This window comes from Rhinoderma darwinii, chromosome 5, assembly GCF_050947455.1.
Source record: "Rhinoderma darwinii isolate aRhiDar2 chromosome 5, aRhiDar2.hap1, whole genome shotgun sequence".
NCBI lineage: Eukaryota > Metazoa > Chordata > Amphibia > Anura > Rhinodermatidae > Rhinoderma > Rhinoderma darwinii.
Genome location: NC_134691.1, coordinates 187,653,309 through 187,672,472, shown reverse-complemented (window position 1 = coordinate 187,672,472; position 19,164 = coordinate 187,653,309). Strand labels below are relative to the sequence as shown.

General features: G+C 43.3%; 1 protein-coding gene across 2 annotated transcripts in view; it reads right to left on the bottom strand.

Moving 5' to 3' along the window:
- The window catches only part of NFX1 (nuclear transcription factor, X-box binding 1), a 153,020-nt gene that overhangs the window by 90,222 nt on the left and 43,634 nt on the right, over positions 1–19,164 (bottom strand). For both annotated transcript variants that reach the window (XM_075826794.1, XM_075826795.1), the window contains exon 3: positions 4,754–4,915. In XM_075826794.1, the coding sequence (XP_075682909.1) occupies positions 4,754–4,915 (162 nt within the window). The remainder of the gene's footprint in view (positions 1–4,753; positions 4,916–19,164) is intronic.

The window sequence follows — 19,164 nt, the reverse complement described above, 5'->3', positions numbered from 1 at the left end:
TGAAAAATCGGCTTCGTCCTGAAGGCCAAAACAGGCTGTGTCCTGAAGGGGTTAAAGGATTAAAAATGAACATGTAACCACAATAGTACCACCCGTAGACACCAGGACTTATGTTACGAGGGGGGTGGGGTTCCGGACAATCTATATTCAGACCATAAAGCCCAATGCACTCGAAATCTGTTAAAAGGTATTCAGGCGTACAGATACCATCTTCTCCATAACAATCAAATTGTTAGCGTAAGCGGATCATGGGATTTCCAGGACTTCGCTATCAATAATCTAGCGGCCAGTATGACATGGCCAACAATACACCGAAGATCTGCAGGGATGTCAGCAAGTCCAATAAAGCATAGTGCAAGGGCAGGGGATGGGGACACAGTGAACTGTACAATAGAAGAGATAAGTGTAAAAGTTGCTTTCCAAAAACTGAATACCAGAGTGCAAGTCCACCACACATGCATATAGCTACCTATCAGACCACAACCCCTCCAACATGACGGAGAGTATACTCCTGTCTGTTTTTGATGGAACAGTTTCGGCCATTTCATTCATTTGGTCCATTGGAACAACAGACTGCACACGGAATCCAACCGTGTGCGGTCAGTGTTTCACGGATCAGTCGTTAGCAGCCGTACGACGGCCAACGGAAGTGTGCATGAGCCCTTAGAAAAACACTGAGCAGATGGTGTCCATGAAAAACAACATCATGAAGGAAGCTGCTGCTGTCCCAAAAAAAAAAAAACATTGCGTCCCATCTCAAGTTTGCCGGAGACCACCTGAATGTTCCACAATGCTTCTAGGAAAACGTTCAATGGACAGATGAGACAAAAGTGGAAGTTTTTAGCACAAATGCATAACGCTCTGCTTGGAGGAAAAAGAACACTGTACTCCGACACCCCATCCCAACTGTGCAGCATGCTGGAGGGAGCATCATGGTTTAAGGGATGCTTTGCTGCCTCAGGGCCTGGACGCCTTGCAATCATTGGAGGGAACAATGGCCTCAAGCTGAAGAGACAAATTATCCCCCCCAAAAAAAAAAAGAAGCAAAATCAACTAAAGAATGGTTAATAAAGAAGAAAATTTGTGTTTTAGAATGGCCAAATCGGAATCCTAACCTGAACTCTATCGGGATGCTGTGGCATGATGTTTACTCAATGTTCCCAATAAAAGCCATTAAAACGGTTTGTGCGTTATTAGTTTAGTTAGATTGTTTGTCTAGAATTGTGACTTGGATAATAATCAGACCACATTTTATTAGTAATCAATGCAAAAATCCAGGTAATTCCTAAATTCATACTTCCGTTAATAACGTTTACCTCTTTTCCATCAGAGGGAGAGAGGATCGAAAGATTAAAACGGAAAGCAACGTTCCATTAGAAATACCATTGATTTTGATAGTAATTCTTCGGTTTCAGTTGCTTTCCGTTTGTGTTCGTTCGCTAGGTTCCCATTTTTTGGACGGAAGCAAAAGTGCAGTCTGCAGAACTTTTGTTTCAGTGAACAAAAAAAACAAAAAAAAAAACAAACCTAGCGAACGGAGACAAAGAATTACCATTGAAGTCAATGGTAATTCTAACAGAACCGTTGCTTCTTTCGATCCTCTCTTCCTCTGACGGAAGAGAGGTAAACTTATACGAAGGCTTCATTCACATGACTTGTAACAGATGTTTTTTTAACAACCGTTACACGGCCGTTTTCAGAATAATGAAGTTCTATGGGTGTATTCACATGGGCGTTTTTTTATTTATTTTTTTTTATTTTTTTTTTAACGGCCCGTGAATATTGGCCGTCAAAAAATAGGACGTCCTATTTTTGACCGTTTTCACAGACAGACAGCTCCCATAGAAGTCAATGGATCCGTTTTTACCGGCCGTTTTTCAGGAAGCAATCCTTGCAACAGCCGGTAAAGACTGATCCTGGCCGAGGTCTCACCGCACACAGCGCTACTGTGAGCTCTGAGCCCACGGAAGCCCTTGACATTACTGTCCATACAAGGACAGTGATGTCAGGCTTTCAACAATGGAATCCCCGGCCAGAGCATCGCAAGATCTCTGGCTGGGAACTCGTCTTGTAGATAGCACCCCCTGCCTGAAGATAGCACACCCCCCATCCCCCGTAGATCGCACCATTGTAGCTCCCTGTAGGAGCGGAATCCCCGGCTTCCAGACCCTGCTCTCGCAAGGGATTCCACTCCTGGAGAAACTCCCGGCGTCACTATACATATATGGACAGTGACGTCAAGGGGTTACTACTGGAGCGAAATCCCCGGCCCACTCTGGCAGGGGATTCCGCTCTCCTGACGTCACTGTCCATATATGGACAGAGATATCAGGGGCTCCTCTATGGGCGGAATCCCCGGCCAGAGGGACTCCGCTCCTACAGTGAGCTAGTGTCGCTATCTACAGGGGACACTGTGGCGCTATCTAGATGGGCACTGCGGCACTACGTGGGCTCTGTGGCGCTATCTACATGGGCACTGCAGCACTATCTACAATGGGCACTGGCACTATGTGGGCACTGTCACCATAGTGGGCACTGTCACCATAGTGGGCACTGTCACCATAGTGGGCACTGTCACCATAGTGGGCACTGTCACCTTGTCCGCATTATCTGCAGTGGGCACTGTGGCACTATCTACAGGGACATTGCAGCACTATCTACATGGGCACTGTGGTGTTTTCAGGGGGTTGGGACAAAAAAAAACAAAACAAAACCATGACAAATGAAATCCTTTTTTTTTTTTTTTTTTTTTTTTTTTAACGGCCATTAAAAACGGATGGGAAACAGATGACAAACGGTCATTAAAAATGGACAGACGGAGTGGAAATGGATGAAAATTTGGAGACACACTGATGCAAAATGGCCATGAAAAACGGACAGTTGATCAGTTTTTAATGGACATTTTTTTTTTCCATCGTGTGAGTGTAGCCTAAAGGTAGTGTGAAAGAAGCCTAAGATGGGAATACCCCTTTAATGCACCACTGTCACATGAGCTTTTGTAGATTTGTTCTCATTCAGTTCTACAAGTAAAACAATGAACATAAAAGCCAGGCATCATATGATACATTGTACTATACTATAAAAAAAATTCTTGTTCTAAGAAATGGATTTCTGCCATGCAGCATAAAAAGGGAGTCAGAACGTCACAATGTAATAAATATAAGGAGATTTTAGTGGCACTTTTCCTTATGCATACAACGCTGATAATTATTCTTCTCCATATTAAAACCTATTTCTATCTTTATTTTTTTCCCCATTGCTGACAATGTCTCAGCATGGCAATTGTAAGCCAAGTTGCCATAACAACACTATATATAAGAGTAATAAAAACAGGAAGGAAAACGTTCACACTCCGGCTAAGTAGTACATTACCTACCAATAAAATGACAGTAGATTAGATTTTTATTTTACTTCTTAGTATTTCACAAAAGGTATAAAAAGCGTGCTGTGTGTGTGTGGCGACCACAACGTTATAGAAAATAATACGGTTCTCCAGTGAATGACGCCGCAGAGAGCTTTAAGCTTCTTTAGGTCACCTTTATAAAGATTGGCTTCGGCTGGCCATAGATATTAACAATCGTCTTTAGCGAATCCCCACCAATTTCCCCAAGTTCTGCTAACAATTCAATGTCTATACAGACAGCCAGAAAGCCTTCCAAAACAAAGATTTGACAGGTTGGGTTTTAATCTCTGATGCTTAGTTTCTGTATACCTGCAGTCTAAAGCACAAAGGGATTTTAGGCTCTGTTCACATTTGCGTCAGCTCTTATTTATAGCAGAAGCCACATTACTGTGCCAGATGAGTCGCACAACGAATACCAACGGCACTCGTCGCACCCCATTAACTGGTAATGGGGTTAGTCGGATTCCGCTGAAATGTACGCCCTTTTTCCTGTCAAATTTGACTCAATCTGTGATAGGGGATTCAAACGGAGACTCCAACGCAGATGTAAACAACGCCTTATACATTTTTGCGTTTGATGCGTTTTAAAGGTGTGGTTTTTAAATTTTGATACGGAAACAGGTGCGTATTTATGCTGCGGATTTTGGTGCGTTTTTTTAAAAAAACTATTCATACACAATTCGCAAGCGGAAACGCAATGTGGCGGATCTTAAAATACGCGCCGCAGGTCAATTTACAAGCAGGAAAAAATATCTGCAATGTGCCGATGAGATTTTTTTTTTAAATCTCATTAACTTTGCTTGTACCGTATTTCGCCGAGGATTTGCTGCATGAGAATAGATGTGGCAAATCCTCACATAAACGAATCGCGTGCCTTTGTCCTTAATGTGCTCAAATTACTAGTCAAGGAGTGTTTTCAGAACACCTTTTATGTATCACAAGGCTTTACATTTTCTGTGTCCCTTACTAGTTTTGACAAGTGCCACTAGAGAAATTAATTCCACAGGAAGCTAAAATACAACATTTTAAAAATCAATAGAGCAATCTAGTTCACACAGAGTATTTTGCAGGCAGAAAAAAAAAATCTGCCTTAAAATTCCTTGACCTGCCTGCGCTTTTTTGTCACGGCTTTCGCAGCGTTTTTTCTACGCTTTTTCTGCCTCCTATTGATTTCATTGGGAGGTCAGAGGCAGAACCGCGGCAAGAAAAGACATTGCACTTTTTGTTCCCGCGAGAAAAAAAGCCTCTGCCTCCCGTTGAAATCAATAGGAGGCGATTTTGGCCCGTTTTTTTGGCACCGATTCGGCCGCAGGCTTAAGAACCGCAAAGACAGAAAAACAGAATACTGACCTTCAGCTTGTGATGCAGGAGACCTGGCCCATTTTTTGATGCAGTTAAGGTGGAAAACATGGTAGCAGCTCTGACAGCTCCACACTGGAGCCATGACTCGTATCACCTCACAACACACCATGCACTCATATTTCTCTGCTGTCAGTTGCTCAATCAGAGACCCTGTAAAAGAAAAACACCAAGTATTAGAGAGAAATGTAAATAAAAAAACTAAAAAAAAACAAAACAAAACACCACAACATTTTTTAACACTTCCACTCACAATCGTATGTGTATGGGGGAGCCCTTAATTACATGGGCCAATTATCGTCCAACGAGCGTTCGTATGAACGCTCGTTTCTTGTCATTGCCCTGTGTAAACAGGTCAATGATCATCCGATGAACGAGCAAACGCTCGTTCATCGGCTGATTGTATCGTTTACATGTAAACAGGGAGATGTGCTGCCGACATGATGGAAATATACGGGGGTGAGCGGACGTAGTAACGAGGAAGTGAAAGGAGCAAACGAGCGCAGATTAGAGAGTCTAATTCAGACATTCGGACATTATTTTAACAGAATTTGAAAAACAGCTAGAGTCTGAAGACTTCTGAATGCACTGTATATTCCGCTCCTCCACAAATAACCGATAGTCAACTAATGAATATAGAAATCAAAAGCACAAGAAACGAGTCAAATACTATCTTAGTATAAAACTAACATTTTAATAAATAGCATTAAAAACGCATTAAAACCATTAGTACATAAAGAGAGCTCCATACCAAAAAGAAAACACAAAAGAAGGTTGTGCATTGGCTCCTACAGATTCACATATTTATCATGTAATATCTAGTGGTTTGTACAGTAAAAAAATTTAGTGACTAGATGGAAGTTTTAAAGGGTTGAAAATTACAGACCCACTATCTCTCTGAATCCAAGTATACTATAAAAGTAAATCCAGTGAGGTATCTCCCAATAAAAGGAGGTACCAAGGATCACAAAACAATATATATGTTTCACCCATTCAGGGTAAGGAAATAGGTTTAGTTATGCGTTTCGCATAAGTGGCTTCTTCAATAGCACACAGAATTTACCAGGGCAGGCCTAGCAAAACTAGACACGGATGAGTTTTTAAGTGCGACCCATACTATTACCAAGGTTTGTCCTGCTTGCAAGGGGTGCGACTGAAACACCTGAACTCAAGAATTAGGGGGAGGGTCCATATACTTTGGGAAATATAAAGAATATTCACGGCTACAAATTCATGCATAGTGTAGAGATAAAGCTAAAGGTCCTAACACAAGCACGTGTAATGGATGGCGTTGCAGGATGCAATTATAATAGAAGGACATGCTCTGGGCACCTTCTCAAAGTGCCGCTGAATGGCACAGATTTGTGTAATTGCCCAGCACTTTAAAATCGGCCTCCTCTGCTGTGCTAAGCACTCATGCTTACCATGCAGGTCTAGGCAAACCTCAACAAGGACTGTAATTACAACTCAGATATAGCTGGTAAGAACAGCAGAACTTAAAGTTGACAATTTGTAGGCCATGAATCACTCGCTCCCACAGCCAGCTCAATAACAGCTTTGATTTTTCTATGCAGGGCCTTAAAAAAAGGGTTCAAGAGCTCCGCTCAGGATTAAAATACAGCAGCAAAAAAAGCATATAAATAGCAAGAGATCGCAAAATAGGACGCAAATTACTGGCCACCTGTCAATCAGAGATACATATAAATAAAAGATATTTATTTATTATCAATGAAAAAAATAAAATAATTATTAGCCAGGAAAACCAAGACTAACAAATCCAATTCATCAATGTTCTTCTCCAAAATATCACACACAGATGTCTTTACGCAGTTGGTTATGAATTAGGAGACCTGGCACAGAAGATCAAATCTGCCAACAGGAATGTGAATGGCATCAAATCTACATCAAACATCTATTTACTAATTCACTCTCAGCAAGGAAACAGCCAATTAACGTGTAGCGTAATATATGGCAAGATATTCCTCTACGTGCCTTCAGGAGAAGGATTAGCATTACTAACAAAAACACTCTAGGGATCTGACATTTCCATGTGCAGACAGAAGCCAAGGAACTCTGTACGTATTCATCCCAGGATTACCATTCGTTTTTTTGGAATGAAGATATATCGATATATTTTATATGTATTTAGAAATGCAATATCTATAACAGGTGTCATGGATGTCCTTTTATCAAGAAAATAAAATACTAAAAAGGGAATTTAAAGCAGATGCAGATTATTTTATTTAATCACAAATCACAATACCACTTTTCATCCATTAACTCCTTGGAGACATGGCCAGGATCAGTTTTTTAATTTTCGTTTTTTTCTCCTCGCATTCCAAAAGCCTGAACTTTTGTTTTTTTGTCGACATAGCCGTATGATGGCTTGTTTTTTGTGGGACAAGCTGTAGTTTGTCATGGCGCCATTTATTGTACCGCACAATGTACTAGGAAGCTAAAAAAATAATAATATTTGTGTGGTGTAATGGGAAAAAACAGCGTTTTTTTTTTTTGGGGGGGGGTTTGTTTTCACGGCATCGATCAGGCGGTGAAAAAATGCATGTGCACCTAATTCTACAGGTTGAAACTATTTTGGCGATACCAAATTGATGTTTTGTTGCATGTTTTACCACTTTAAAAAAAAATATTTGCCAAAAAAAAAAATTGTTTTGTGTCGCCATATTCTGAGAGCCATAACTTTTTTATTTTTCCATCAATTTAGCGACGTGAGGCGAGCTGTAGATACCATTTTGGTGTATATGCGACTTTTTGATCACTTTTTATTTCATTTTTTGGAGAGCTAAAGTGACCAAAAAACAGCAATTTGCGTGTTTTGTAAAAAAATTGTTGCCGTTCACCGAGCGGGTTGAACAACGCTATATTGTGATCGTTCAGACTTTTACGGATGCAACAATACCAGTTACATTAACTCTTACACCTCATGCACACACCCGCATGCGCCGGCTGAGTCCCCTCAGTGATCCGAGGAAAGATAGAACACATCCTATCTTTCCTCGGATCCGATTCACACGCTAAAGTGAATGGGCCCGTGAAGCCTATCGGGTGCCACTTGGATCCAGTCAAAAACTGCCAGAGCGGCACAACAGTCGCGTGCATGAGGCGTTATCTTTTGTTATCATTACCTTAGTGGAAAAATGTTTGTTTTTTTTAAAGTTTGGATTTATTTTTTTTAAACATAAAAAAACAAGTATTAACGGTTATTTGACTTTCTTTATTAGTCCCCCTAGGAGACTTGAACCAGTGAAGTATTGCAGTCTCCTTTGAAGCCCTTTATTAGGCCCCCAGGCTGCCATAACAACAGTTGTAAACAGCCGATCGCGCCGTGGGGGGGGGGCACGAGGGCGTGTTTGAGGGGGCGCCCCCTGATTCTAACAATTTATACGATTGACCGCGGCATTTAAGGTGTTAAACTGGCGGAATCAAAGCTCTTTATGGTTCACGATGGGCTGCGTTTAATAGGGCGTGGCTTTCTTCACAGAATTTCTGCACTCGTTTGGCTGACAACTACTATGGCGGCCAGTTTCTCTCTGGTTATCTGGTGGTATGAAGGCAGGTGATGTCTCACTTTAGCACTATGGCTAGGCGATATGTGCTGACCACATAAAAACCAGCGTAGATAGCGCCACACACAGAATCCCCCCGGGTACATATTGCCACACACAGGGAACACCCCTGGTAGTGGCACACACCGAGACCCCCTTCCCCGTAGATTATGCCACACCCCCCCCCCCCCCAAAAAAAAGACCCTTATACTCCCTTAGCCCAGTTACCACGAAGAATGGAGCTCCACAGTCTCCTCAGTCCTGCAGCCTTTGAGGCGCCGGGACAGGATCCTTGCGTAGGCCACCACGATCCAGTGAGGTCACCACGCCGGCATGCACAGGTATCCTGTCCCAGCGTTTTATAGGCTGCAGGCCTAACGTTGCCTGTAGCCTAGTGAATGGCAGAGCAGGGAGAAGGACTCCCTACTCTGCCATAGTATTTAATCGTATCTGCGTCCTGAGGACGCAGATACAATTGAATACGGCCGTTGACAGTTCAAGTTGCTGGGACACGTTCGGGACAGTAATTTGCCAGGATTGTCTCTATACATTCAGGACAGTCCCGGCAAATGGTTGGCAACAATGAGGTATGTCTGAAAAACTAGCATCCTTCCCTATATAGTCGGATTAGCGGTTTGGGAGGTGAAAACGTGATGACAGACTCCTTTTAAATAGTTGTGACGTTTATAGAATTCATTCTGTACATTGACTGAATCTTTTGACCACTTTGTCACCTTATATTTTCGCTACAGCTTGATTTGCCAATGTTACACAAGCTGAGGACGAATCAGGAATTGCAGGATTTATACATTAAAGGGGTTGTCCACTACCGGACAACGGATGACCTATTCACCGGATAGGTCATCAGTATACGATCGGTGGGTGTCCGATAACCGGGCCCCACACTGATCAGCTGTTTCGGCTCCGTATATTGCATAGCGGCCATGCTGCCGAACTGCAGCTTGGCCGCTATTCAGTGACTGGAGCCATCTGCTTTCGGCATGGAAATCCGATGCCGGACGCAGCCGATCAGTGCGGGGTCTGAGTGTCAAACCCCCACCGATCGTATACTGATCACCTATCCGGTGGATAGGTCACCATTTGTCGGATAGTGGACGACACCTTTAATATTATGCAAGCCTTGTAAAATTCCTCTGTAGAACTCAGAGAAAAAAGCTGCAGAAAAATATCAGGCCACTCATGATGAAAGAGAAAAGCACTGGAGGTAACCATCTGGAAAAACAGCTTTACTAATACAGTCTGTGGGAAAGTTGGTATAGAACACAAGCAAGAACGAGTCTCATTATGTTTCACTTTCTAATAAATACATTTTATTCTTGCCTTATGTTTGCAGGCAATGAGTAAGAAAAACACTACTGACCTGTCTGCCCGTTATTTATGTCACACTAGTAACTGCAACACAGTGAGCGGTGATAGGAGTCGGCCAGTCATACAGATCTTGCAGAGCTAAACTTATTATTGTATAGTTTGATGTGCAAAATAACTCATGCTCTGTGGAAACCAAGAGAACAAAAAAAAAAAAAAAAAGTAAGGCCCCATGCACACGAACGTGCTTTTGCGGCCGCAATTCCCCCGAAAATCCACGGGAGAATTGCGGCCCCATTCTTTCCTATGGTGCCATGCAGATGACCGTGGTTTCCACAGTCCGTGCGTGGCCCAGGAGCCCCCGACCGCAGAAAGAACGGGCATATCTTATTACGGCCGTGTTCTGCAGTCCAGGCTAATAGGAAATAATGGACGCGACCATGTGCACGGCTCGCGAGTGACACTCTGCTGCCCGCCGACCCGAACATTACGACCGTGCACGTGGCTACGGTCGTGTGGATGAGGCCTAAAACAAGTATTTCCAATATTTGCCTTTCAAATTTATAAAGGTTTCCATATGATAAATAATGCTCTCACTGTGTCTCTTTCCAGACTCCCCAAAAACTGTAAAGCTGCACGTACAAGGCCGCGGTGCCGGGGGTTAAAACCACACACACGTGGTTTTTCCCGTGAATTAACAGTTTTCAACTTGATTGATAATGGACGCGTGGTTTTGCAGGTATCAGCAGTTTTACCCGCAAAACCAGCCATTAAAAAGCAGAAACCGATTTGAAGTAAAACTGCTTGCCGTTTTCTGCTACGTCTTAATCGCCTGGCAGCCTTACCTTTAACATATACGTTAATTTTAATGAGCAGGGGAATAGGCAGAACAAAGGATTTGGCATAGGGAATCAGGTGTTATGCTGATCGTTGGGGGCCCCACCGCAGTGAGGACATTGAATGGAGCAGCAGTCGAGCTCCATTCAAAGTTTATGTTAATGATGGAAACAGCACTCGGTTGTTTGTCACTCTCACAGGTAGTGAACAGAGCGGCGGACGAATGCTGGACCACCGCTCCATTCAAGTTCATGTTCACTGCAGTCCACTTTGTATGGAAGCACGGGCTGAGAGTGCGGAGGGGAACTTCCGCGGCCAGGCATGGCCGCAATCGCAACCAGTGATTACGGGCACGTCAGTGTCCATGGGGCATAAGCCAATGTGAAAAAAGGGAGATGATCTAAAACTGGTCAGTTACAACCAGCTGTCCGTGAACTGGTTTTTTACTGAAGAGCAAGACCACCATTAGGGCTTGTCCAGACGTAACGGAATTGCTGCAGAAAATTTCTGCAGCAATTCCGCAGAAACTAGCAGAAATTCTGCTGCGGAAAAACAGCACCATTTCCTGCGGTTTTTACTGCAGAAACTGGTGCAGATTTTGCTGCGTTTCTTTCAATGCTGGGGGATGGTGACATCTCTGAAAAACGCAGCAATTCAGTCCGCTTTCCGCAGCAGAGATTGGCATGCTGCTGTACAAAAAATATGCACCGCAGGCGAATTTCTGCTCGGAAGTTTTACGCAGCGTGTGGATGACATTTGTTAAATCTCACCCACTTTGCTGCTACTGTAGTCTGATGCGTATTTTCCGTCCACAATTCCGGATGGAAAATACGCAGCAATCCGGTTACGTGTGGACAAGCACTTAGAAGTCTGAATAGCTACAACTAGCAAATTGCTGCTTCGGCATTACTGCAATTAACCCTTTCCCGTCGCTGCACTGGCTATTTATGTCAGGAAAGGGTATTTAAATATGGCGCCCGCTCAGAAGCAGAGAGGGCACCAAAGCCGCCGTGTCTCTGCTGTGTTACACATCTCTGATGGCAGGCATTTAAGCACTCAAATGCCATGTCAGATGTGACCACCGGCATCTGAGGGATTTTCTGTTTACCGGCTCTAGCGCGGCAAGGTCACGGGAGCCAGTGTGTTCCTCTAGCAGCTGGGAGCCTTGTGAACGCTTCCAGTCCTGCTATAGGAAGATTGATATTGAGATCTGCTTGTGGCAGGTCTCAATAGCAATACACTGATTTTGCCATAGACTGCAATACTGTGATCTGTGAAATCTATGGCATAAGCAATCTAATGATCGCAGGTTCAAGAATAGTTTAAAAAATAGTAAATAGAAGAAGAATGTATAAAAATAAATAAACCAAAATAACCAAAACACATTAGGTATACCCGCGTCCAAAAATGCCTGAACCATAAAAATATTTATCCAATACGGCGAACATCATAGCGGGGAAAAAATGTCAGAATGTAATTTGAGGAATAAGGGTAGGACCCTCGAGAAACAGCATGGGCCCCTCTAAGGCTGTGTTCACACTGAGTTTTTTGCAGGAGGAAAATTCCTAGTGCAAAAACTGCTCCAGTAGGTTTTTGCACAGTGGTTTGACAAAAACTCGTCAAAACACTCGAGGTTTTTCTTTCCTCTTTCTGACTGAAATTGCGTTTTTGAGGCGGAAACCGCCTCAAGATGGGTCATGACGCTTCTTTTTACCGCGACACGTTTTTTTTTACTCGCGGTAAAAAATCTCGTCCAACTCCCATTGAAATCAATGGGAGGCATTTTCGGCGGGGTTTTGGGGAGTTTTTTGGCGCGGTTTCCGCGTCAAAAAACTCATAAAAAAAAAACTGTGTGAACAGGGCCTAAGGCATCAGCTGCAGCTGAGTTTGCCAGGAGCTTTGTACAAGATGGCGGCTGAGGCAGGTCAGCTTAGGCCTCGTGCACACTTACATCACCGATTTCACGGCCGCTTTTGACGGGTCCGTGAACCCGTTTTAGCAGCCGTGTGGTTTCCGTGTTTCCGTGCGCCGAGCATGGTACTGTCCAGGGTGCTGAAAGAGTTAATGGGTTGCACTGATCGGCGGTAACTCTTTCAGCAACCTTGACAGTACCATGCTCGGCGCGTGGAAAATACAATTTTAATGTAATAAAAAAAAAAAAAAAAATAAGTTCATACTTACATTCGTCCTGTCTGGCCTCCAGCAGTGACGTTCAATCCATGTCACCGCTGCAGCCAATCACAGGCTGTAGGGGCGGTCACGCACGTCAGAAGGCCAGCCTCCACGGATGATGCTTCATCCCACTTGACCGCCTCTGCAGCCAATCACAGGCTGCCGCGTCACAAAAGAAGGTACGTATGAAATGCTTTTTATTTTATTTTTAATCAGCAGCCTCTTTTCTCTATCAGTTATTGATAGAGACAAGTGGCTGCAGATTAGTGTAATATTTTTGTAATGTTTTTCTGCCCGCCCTGCGGTTGCTAGGCAACGGCTCCGTCACACACTTCAGTGCTTTTCTTCAGTGTGCTAAACGTTTTTCTGACGGCTAGCACACTGACCCATTAATTTCAATGGGGCCATGCACACTTCAGTTTTTTTGACGGCCCCATTGACTTGCACGGGCCTCACGGTCACGGATTCTCTGACCAAAGTAGGACATGCTCTACTATGGATCCAAAACAGAGCAACGGGGCCGTCAAAAAAAACTGAAGTGTGCATGGCCCCATTGAAATTAATGGGTCAGTGTGCTAGCCGTCAGAAAAACGTTTAGCACACTGAAGAAAAACACTGAAGTGTGCACGAGGCCTAAGTCTGTAGATAGTGTGTCTGCATTGCCGGCAACTCCTACCTCAGATGAGGGAGCTGCCCCTCCGGAGCAGATTCTGAAGCAGGTTTCCGACAATTCTGGTGGAGATCCTGGAAACTCGGATGTCTGTCACTACTAAAATTGAGGAGGTGAAAGTGGATGTCGGCCTCCTACCCCAGGTCTTACATAACCTGAGAGATCGGGTTACTCAGGCTGAAACTAGAATCTCTGCCCTGGAGGATCGTACTGAAGCTATGCCTCATACACTCTCTGCCCTTACCGGTAAAATGGAGTTGTGGCGCCACAGAGGTAATGATCTTGAAAACCGGTTGAGGAATAACCTGTGAATTATAGGCCTCCCTGAAAGGGGAGAGGTCCAAAGACCAAATGTATATATTGAAAAATAGCTTAGAGATTTGTTCCCGGACAATTTATTCTAGCCGGCCTTTGCCATTGAGGGAACGCAGTACCCGCCAAACCACCACCTCTTGGCATGAATCAGCAGCCATTGTTGGCACGGCTACTAAATTGCAAGGACCAGGACACCGTACTACAGACTGCTCGACGAAAAGGAGATTTTCCCCCGACTTCTCCCAGGAGCTACAACGACAGAGGGCCCCTTATGTCCAGAAAAAAGGCTAATAGAGCGACAGATTCCATATTCTATGGCGTACTCTGCATGCCTAAGGGTGGTCGATGGGGAGCGCTCAGTATTTTTACTACGCCAGAAGCTGCTGATGAATGGCTTTCCAGAAATGGTAGATATTCTCGTCGCTGATACTTTGCGCTTATCTATGGGACAGTGACTATGGCTCTAGACATTTGCTCTTTATTTTTTGTTTTAGGTTGCTCCATAGCCTAATCATGTGAGTGTATATTTGTATACTGGTATTTAACCCATAGGTCTCCTGCTCCCTCCCCATTTTATATATAATGGGATGAGGTCTCCCTCGCTGGCTTGGTATTGCTTGTAACTTAGGGATGCTACGGAGGAGTGTTTATTCCATCTTTGATTCCACAGCGTGTCTCCTTTTCTGTGGAAACTACCCCCATTTCTCTCGTCCCAAATGTCACGTATACTCACCGAGCTCCTGTTGGGGTCCTATGTAAATTTTTGTTCGTTGTTATTGTTCCTTGTCCTGTGATGTACGGCACTTCTTTATATGTTTGACATGGGATGTGTATGTCATTTATCTAGTGCAGTGCTATTATAAGTCAAGTATGCTCCTTTATATGCAATGATTTCATCTTTCCGATGGCATAACTTAAGACACTGTCTTGGAATGTAAGGGGGGTGGGATTGCCTAGAAAGAAAAATATGGTTTACTCCGTGCTTTGTAGACACGCGCCACATTATTTGTCTACAGGAGACTCATTTAACCACCGACACTGTGCGATTCCTGAGCAAGCTGTGGATTCAATGGGGGCAGCATTCCTTACAGTCTTCCTCCTTTAGGGGGGTTTCCATGTTGGTCCAAAGCAGTCTCCGGCGGGAGGCCCTACACACCTATAACCCACCCCATAGTTCCCTTGTAATACTCAGGGAGGCCGTATCATTTGCATCACAAAAAAGCATTATCCTAATGGGGGATTTAAATATAACTATGGTTCCTTCTATGGACCGATTCTCCACATAGGAGGAGCCTCGAGCTTCTAATTGCACTACACAATTAGCTTCGCTTATGGAGGAGATAGGTAGGATAGACCTCTGGATGGTGTGTCATTAGGGAATAGGAGAACTTACATGCCATAACCCCCAACTTAATGCTGTATCACAGATTGATTATATATTTGGATCCCCCACACTTTTTCCCTCTTTATGATCTATCGTGCACCTCCCTAGAGCAGTTTCGGACCATTGCCAGATCCTACTTCAACTATCGCAACAGACTGTAGGAATTTCGATGCTCTTTTAACCCCTTAAGGACGCAGCCTAGTTTTGGCCTGAAGGCTCAGAGCCCATTTTTCAAATCTGACATATTTCACTTTATGTGGTAATAACGTCGGAATGCTTAAACCTACCCAAGCGATTCTGAGATTGTTTTCTCGTGACACATTGGGCTTCATGTTCGTGGTAAAATTTGGTCGATATATTCAGTGTTTATTGGTGAAAAATTGCAAAATGTAGAGAAAATTTTGAAAAAATTGCATTTTTCAGAATTTAAATGCATCTGCTTGTAAAACAGACGGTTACACCCCCCAAAATAGTTACTAGTTCACATTTCCCATATGTCTACTTTAGATTGGCATAGTTTTTTGAACATTCTTTTATTTTTCTTGGACGTTACAAGGCTTAGAACATAAACAGCAATTTCTCATATTTTTAAGAAAATTTCAAAAGCCTTTTTTTTTTTTAGGTACCAATTGAAGTGGCTTTGAGAGCCTTATATATTAGAAATCGCCATAAAACACCCCATTTTAAAAACGAGACCCCTCAAAGTATTCAAAACAGCATTTAGAAAGTTTAACCCTTCAGGCATTTCACAAAAATTAAAGCAAAGTGGAGGTGAAATTTGCAAATTTCATTTTTCTTGCTGAATTTCAATTTTATTCCATTTTTTTTCTGTAACACAGAAGGTTTTACCAGAGAAACACTACTAAATATGTATTGTCCAGATTCTGCCGTTTTTAGAAATGTCCCACATGTGGCCCTACTGCGCTCGTGGACTAAAACACAAGCCCTTGAAGCAAAGAAGCACCTAGTGCATTTTGAGGCCTCTTTTTTATTAGAATATATTTTAGGCAGCATGCCAGGTTTGAAGAGGGGTTGAGGTGTCAAAACAGTAGGAATCCCCCAATAGTGACCCCATTTTAGAAACTGCACCCCTCAAGGAATTCATTTATGGTTGTTACCATTTTGACTGCACAGTTTTTTCACAGCACCTATTTGAATTGGGCTGTGAAATTAAAAAAATTTCATTTTTTCCAATAAGATGTCATTTGTGATCAAAAGTGCTTATTTTCACAGGGAACAAAATACCCCATTTTGTTGCCCAATTTGTCCATAGTGCGGCAATACCCCATTTGTGGTGATAAACTGCCGTTTGGGCCCATGGGAGGACTCAGAAGGAAAGGAGCGCTATTTGTTCTTTGGAGTCCAGATTTTACTGGATTGGTTTTCGGGTGCCATGTCGCATTTGGTGAGCCCCAGAGGTATCAAAGCAATGGAAACCCACCAGAAGTGACCCTATTTTGGAAACTACACCCCTCAAGGAATTCATTTATGGGTGTTGTGACCATTTTGACCCCATAGTTTTTTCACAGAATTTATTTGAATTGGGATGGGAATTAAAACAAAATTAATTTTTTCCAATAATATGTAGTTTTGGCTGAAAATTTCTTATTTTCACAAGAAATAAAGTACCCCATTCTGTTGCGCAATTTGTCCAGAGTGCAGCAATGCCCCATTTGTGGTGATAAACTGCCGTTTGGGCCCATGGGAGGGCTCAGAACGAAAGGACCACCATTTGGCCTACTGGGGATTTTCTAGTGCGAAGTCATGTATGCAGAAGCCCCTGAGGTACCAGTACAGTTGAAACCCGCAAGAAGTGACCCCGTTTTAAAAACTACACCCTTAAGGCATTCATCTAGAGGTGTAGTGAGCATTTGACCGGAGACATACACCCCATAAACTGTAATGTTGGTTCTCACGGGTACGGCAATACCCTACATGTGGCTGTTATCAGCTGCCTGGGCACACAGCAGGGCTCAGAAGGGAAAGATGAGCGGGATAAGCTGTGCGGAGTGCATCAGGGTAAGTAAAATTGGGGTAAATTATAAACCAAGGGATGTATGATAAATTTTAAAACACTTTCATATAGAGCTCTGGTTTTTCGGGACACGTGTCACATTGATATATTGCGTGCTCCCTTATCCCCCTCTTATAGCAGACTTTGCACCTCTTTTGACTTTTTCCCTTCTTGCCAGTTTGGGGAACTTCTCTTGGAAAGTGTTGCCCTTGTATGATGCGTGTGGCCTCTCTTCCAGAAGTACTGGGTGCCCCCCCCCTTCCTGGTCCCTAAAGATTAGGTTCTTGATAACCACCTCTTGAAATTCCAGGAAAGTTCCAGTCTGGCCTGTACATCGACGTAGCACGTACACATTGTACAAAGCCATCGGTATGATGTGCACGGCCAGCTTCTTATACCACACCGCATGGCACTGTAGGGCTTCAGGACTTGATCTGACAAGTCCACCCCTCCCATGTACCTATTGTAGTCCAGGATGCAGTCTGGTTTGGGGGTCTCTGTACTGGTACATGGGTACTGGTGTGACATCTCTCTTGTCCTTGTACTTGACACACAATATGTTGCTGCTAGAATGTGCCCTGCTCTCACTCCTTCCGGTTTGCCCAAGCAGAGTCTTAGGGAGGCCTCTCAGATTTCTTCTAGCAGTGCCGCATGACTTCTGGAAGCGAGGCAGTTGAAGAGTGGGACGCTGGTATAAAAATTATTCAGGTAGAGGTGGTAACCCTGGTCCAGCAGTGGGTGCACCAAATCCACCACAATTTTTTGTATTAACTCACAGTAAGGGAGGGGGGGCATTCTGGGGGTTGAATACTGGTCCTTCCCTTTATATATCCTAAATTTGTAGGTATACCCTGATGCACTCTCGCACAGCTTATACATCTTCACGCCATACCTTGCCCTCTTACCCGGCAGGTACTCGCGGAATTGAACCCTCCCTTTAAAATGTACCAAGGACTCAATAGAAATACACTTCTCGGGGGTGTATGCTTGGGAAAACTGGGCACTGAAACGGTCTAATAGGGGTCTCCGTTTATACAAACGGTCAAAACTGGGGCCATCTCGGGGTGGGCATGGCTCATCATCAGTATAATGTAAGAAGCGAAGTATTGCCTCATTTATTTATTTTTTTAGGTTCCAGTTCAGTTCTGAAGTTGCTTTGAGGGGCCTATATATTAGACACCCCCATCAAACACCCCATTTTAGAAACTAGACTCCTCAAAGTATTCACAACAGCATTTAGAAAGTTTATTAACCCTTTAGGTGTTTCACAGGAATTTAGAGCAAAGTAGAGGTGAAATTTACATTAATTTTTTTGTCAGAAAATCCTCTTTATATTATTTTTTTTATAACACAAAAGGTTTTATCAGAGAAACGCAACTTAATACGTATTGCCCAGATTCTGCAGTTTTGAGAAATAGCCCACATGTGGCCCTAGTGCTGTAATGGACTGAAGCACCGGCCTCCGAAGCAAAGGAGCACCTAGTGGATTTTGAGCCCTCCTTTTTATTAGGCACCATGTCCGGTTTGAAGAGGTCTTGTGGTGCCAAAACAGTGGAAAACCCCCAAAAGTTACCCCATTTTGAAAACTAGACCCCTTGAGGAATCCATTGTAGTTTTCTTGGGGTGCATGCGGCTTTTTGATCAGTTTTTATTCTATTTTTAAGTGGCGTGGTGACTAAAAAACCACAATTCTACTATTGTTTTTTTATTCTATTTTTTTACAGCGTTCACCGTGCGCTATAAATGACATTCACTTTATTCTGCGGGGCGATACGATTACGGCGATGCCATATGTTTATAGTTTTTTTATGTCTTATGGCGTTTGCACAATAAAATACTTTTAGAGCCAGAACTTTTTTATTGTTCCATCAATAAAGCCGTGCGAGGACTTATTTTTTGTGTAACGAACTGTAGTTTCGATCAGCTCCATTTTTAGGTACGTGACTTTTTGATCTCTTTTTATTCCATTTTTTGGGTGAAGTGACCAAACAATTGTGATTCTGGTACGGTTTATTATTATTTTCTTTTACGGCGTTCACCGCGCGGGATAAATAACGAAATAATTTTGTAGTTCAGGCCGTTACGGACGCGGCGATACCAATTATGTATAGTTTATTTGTT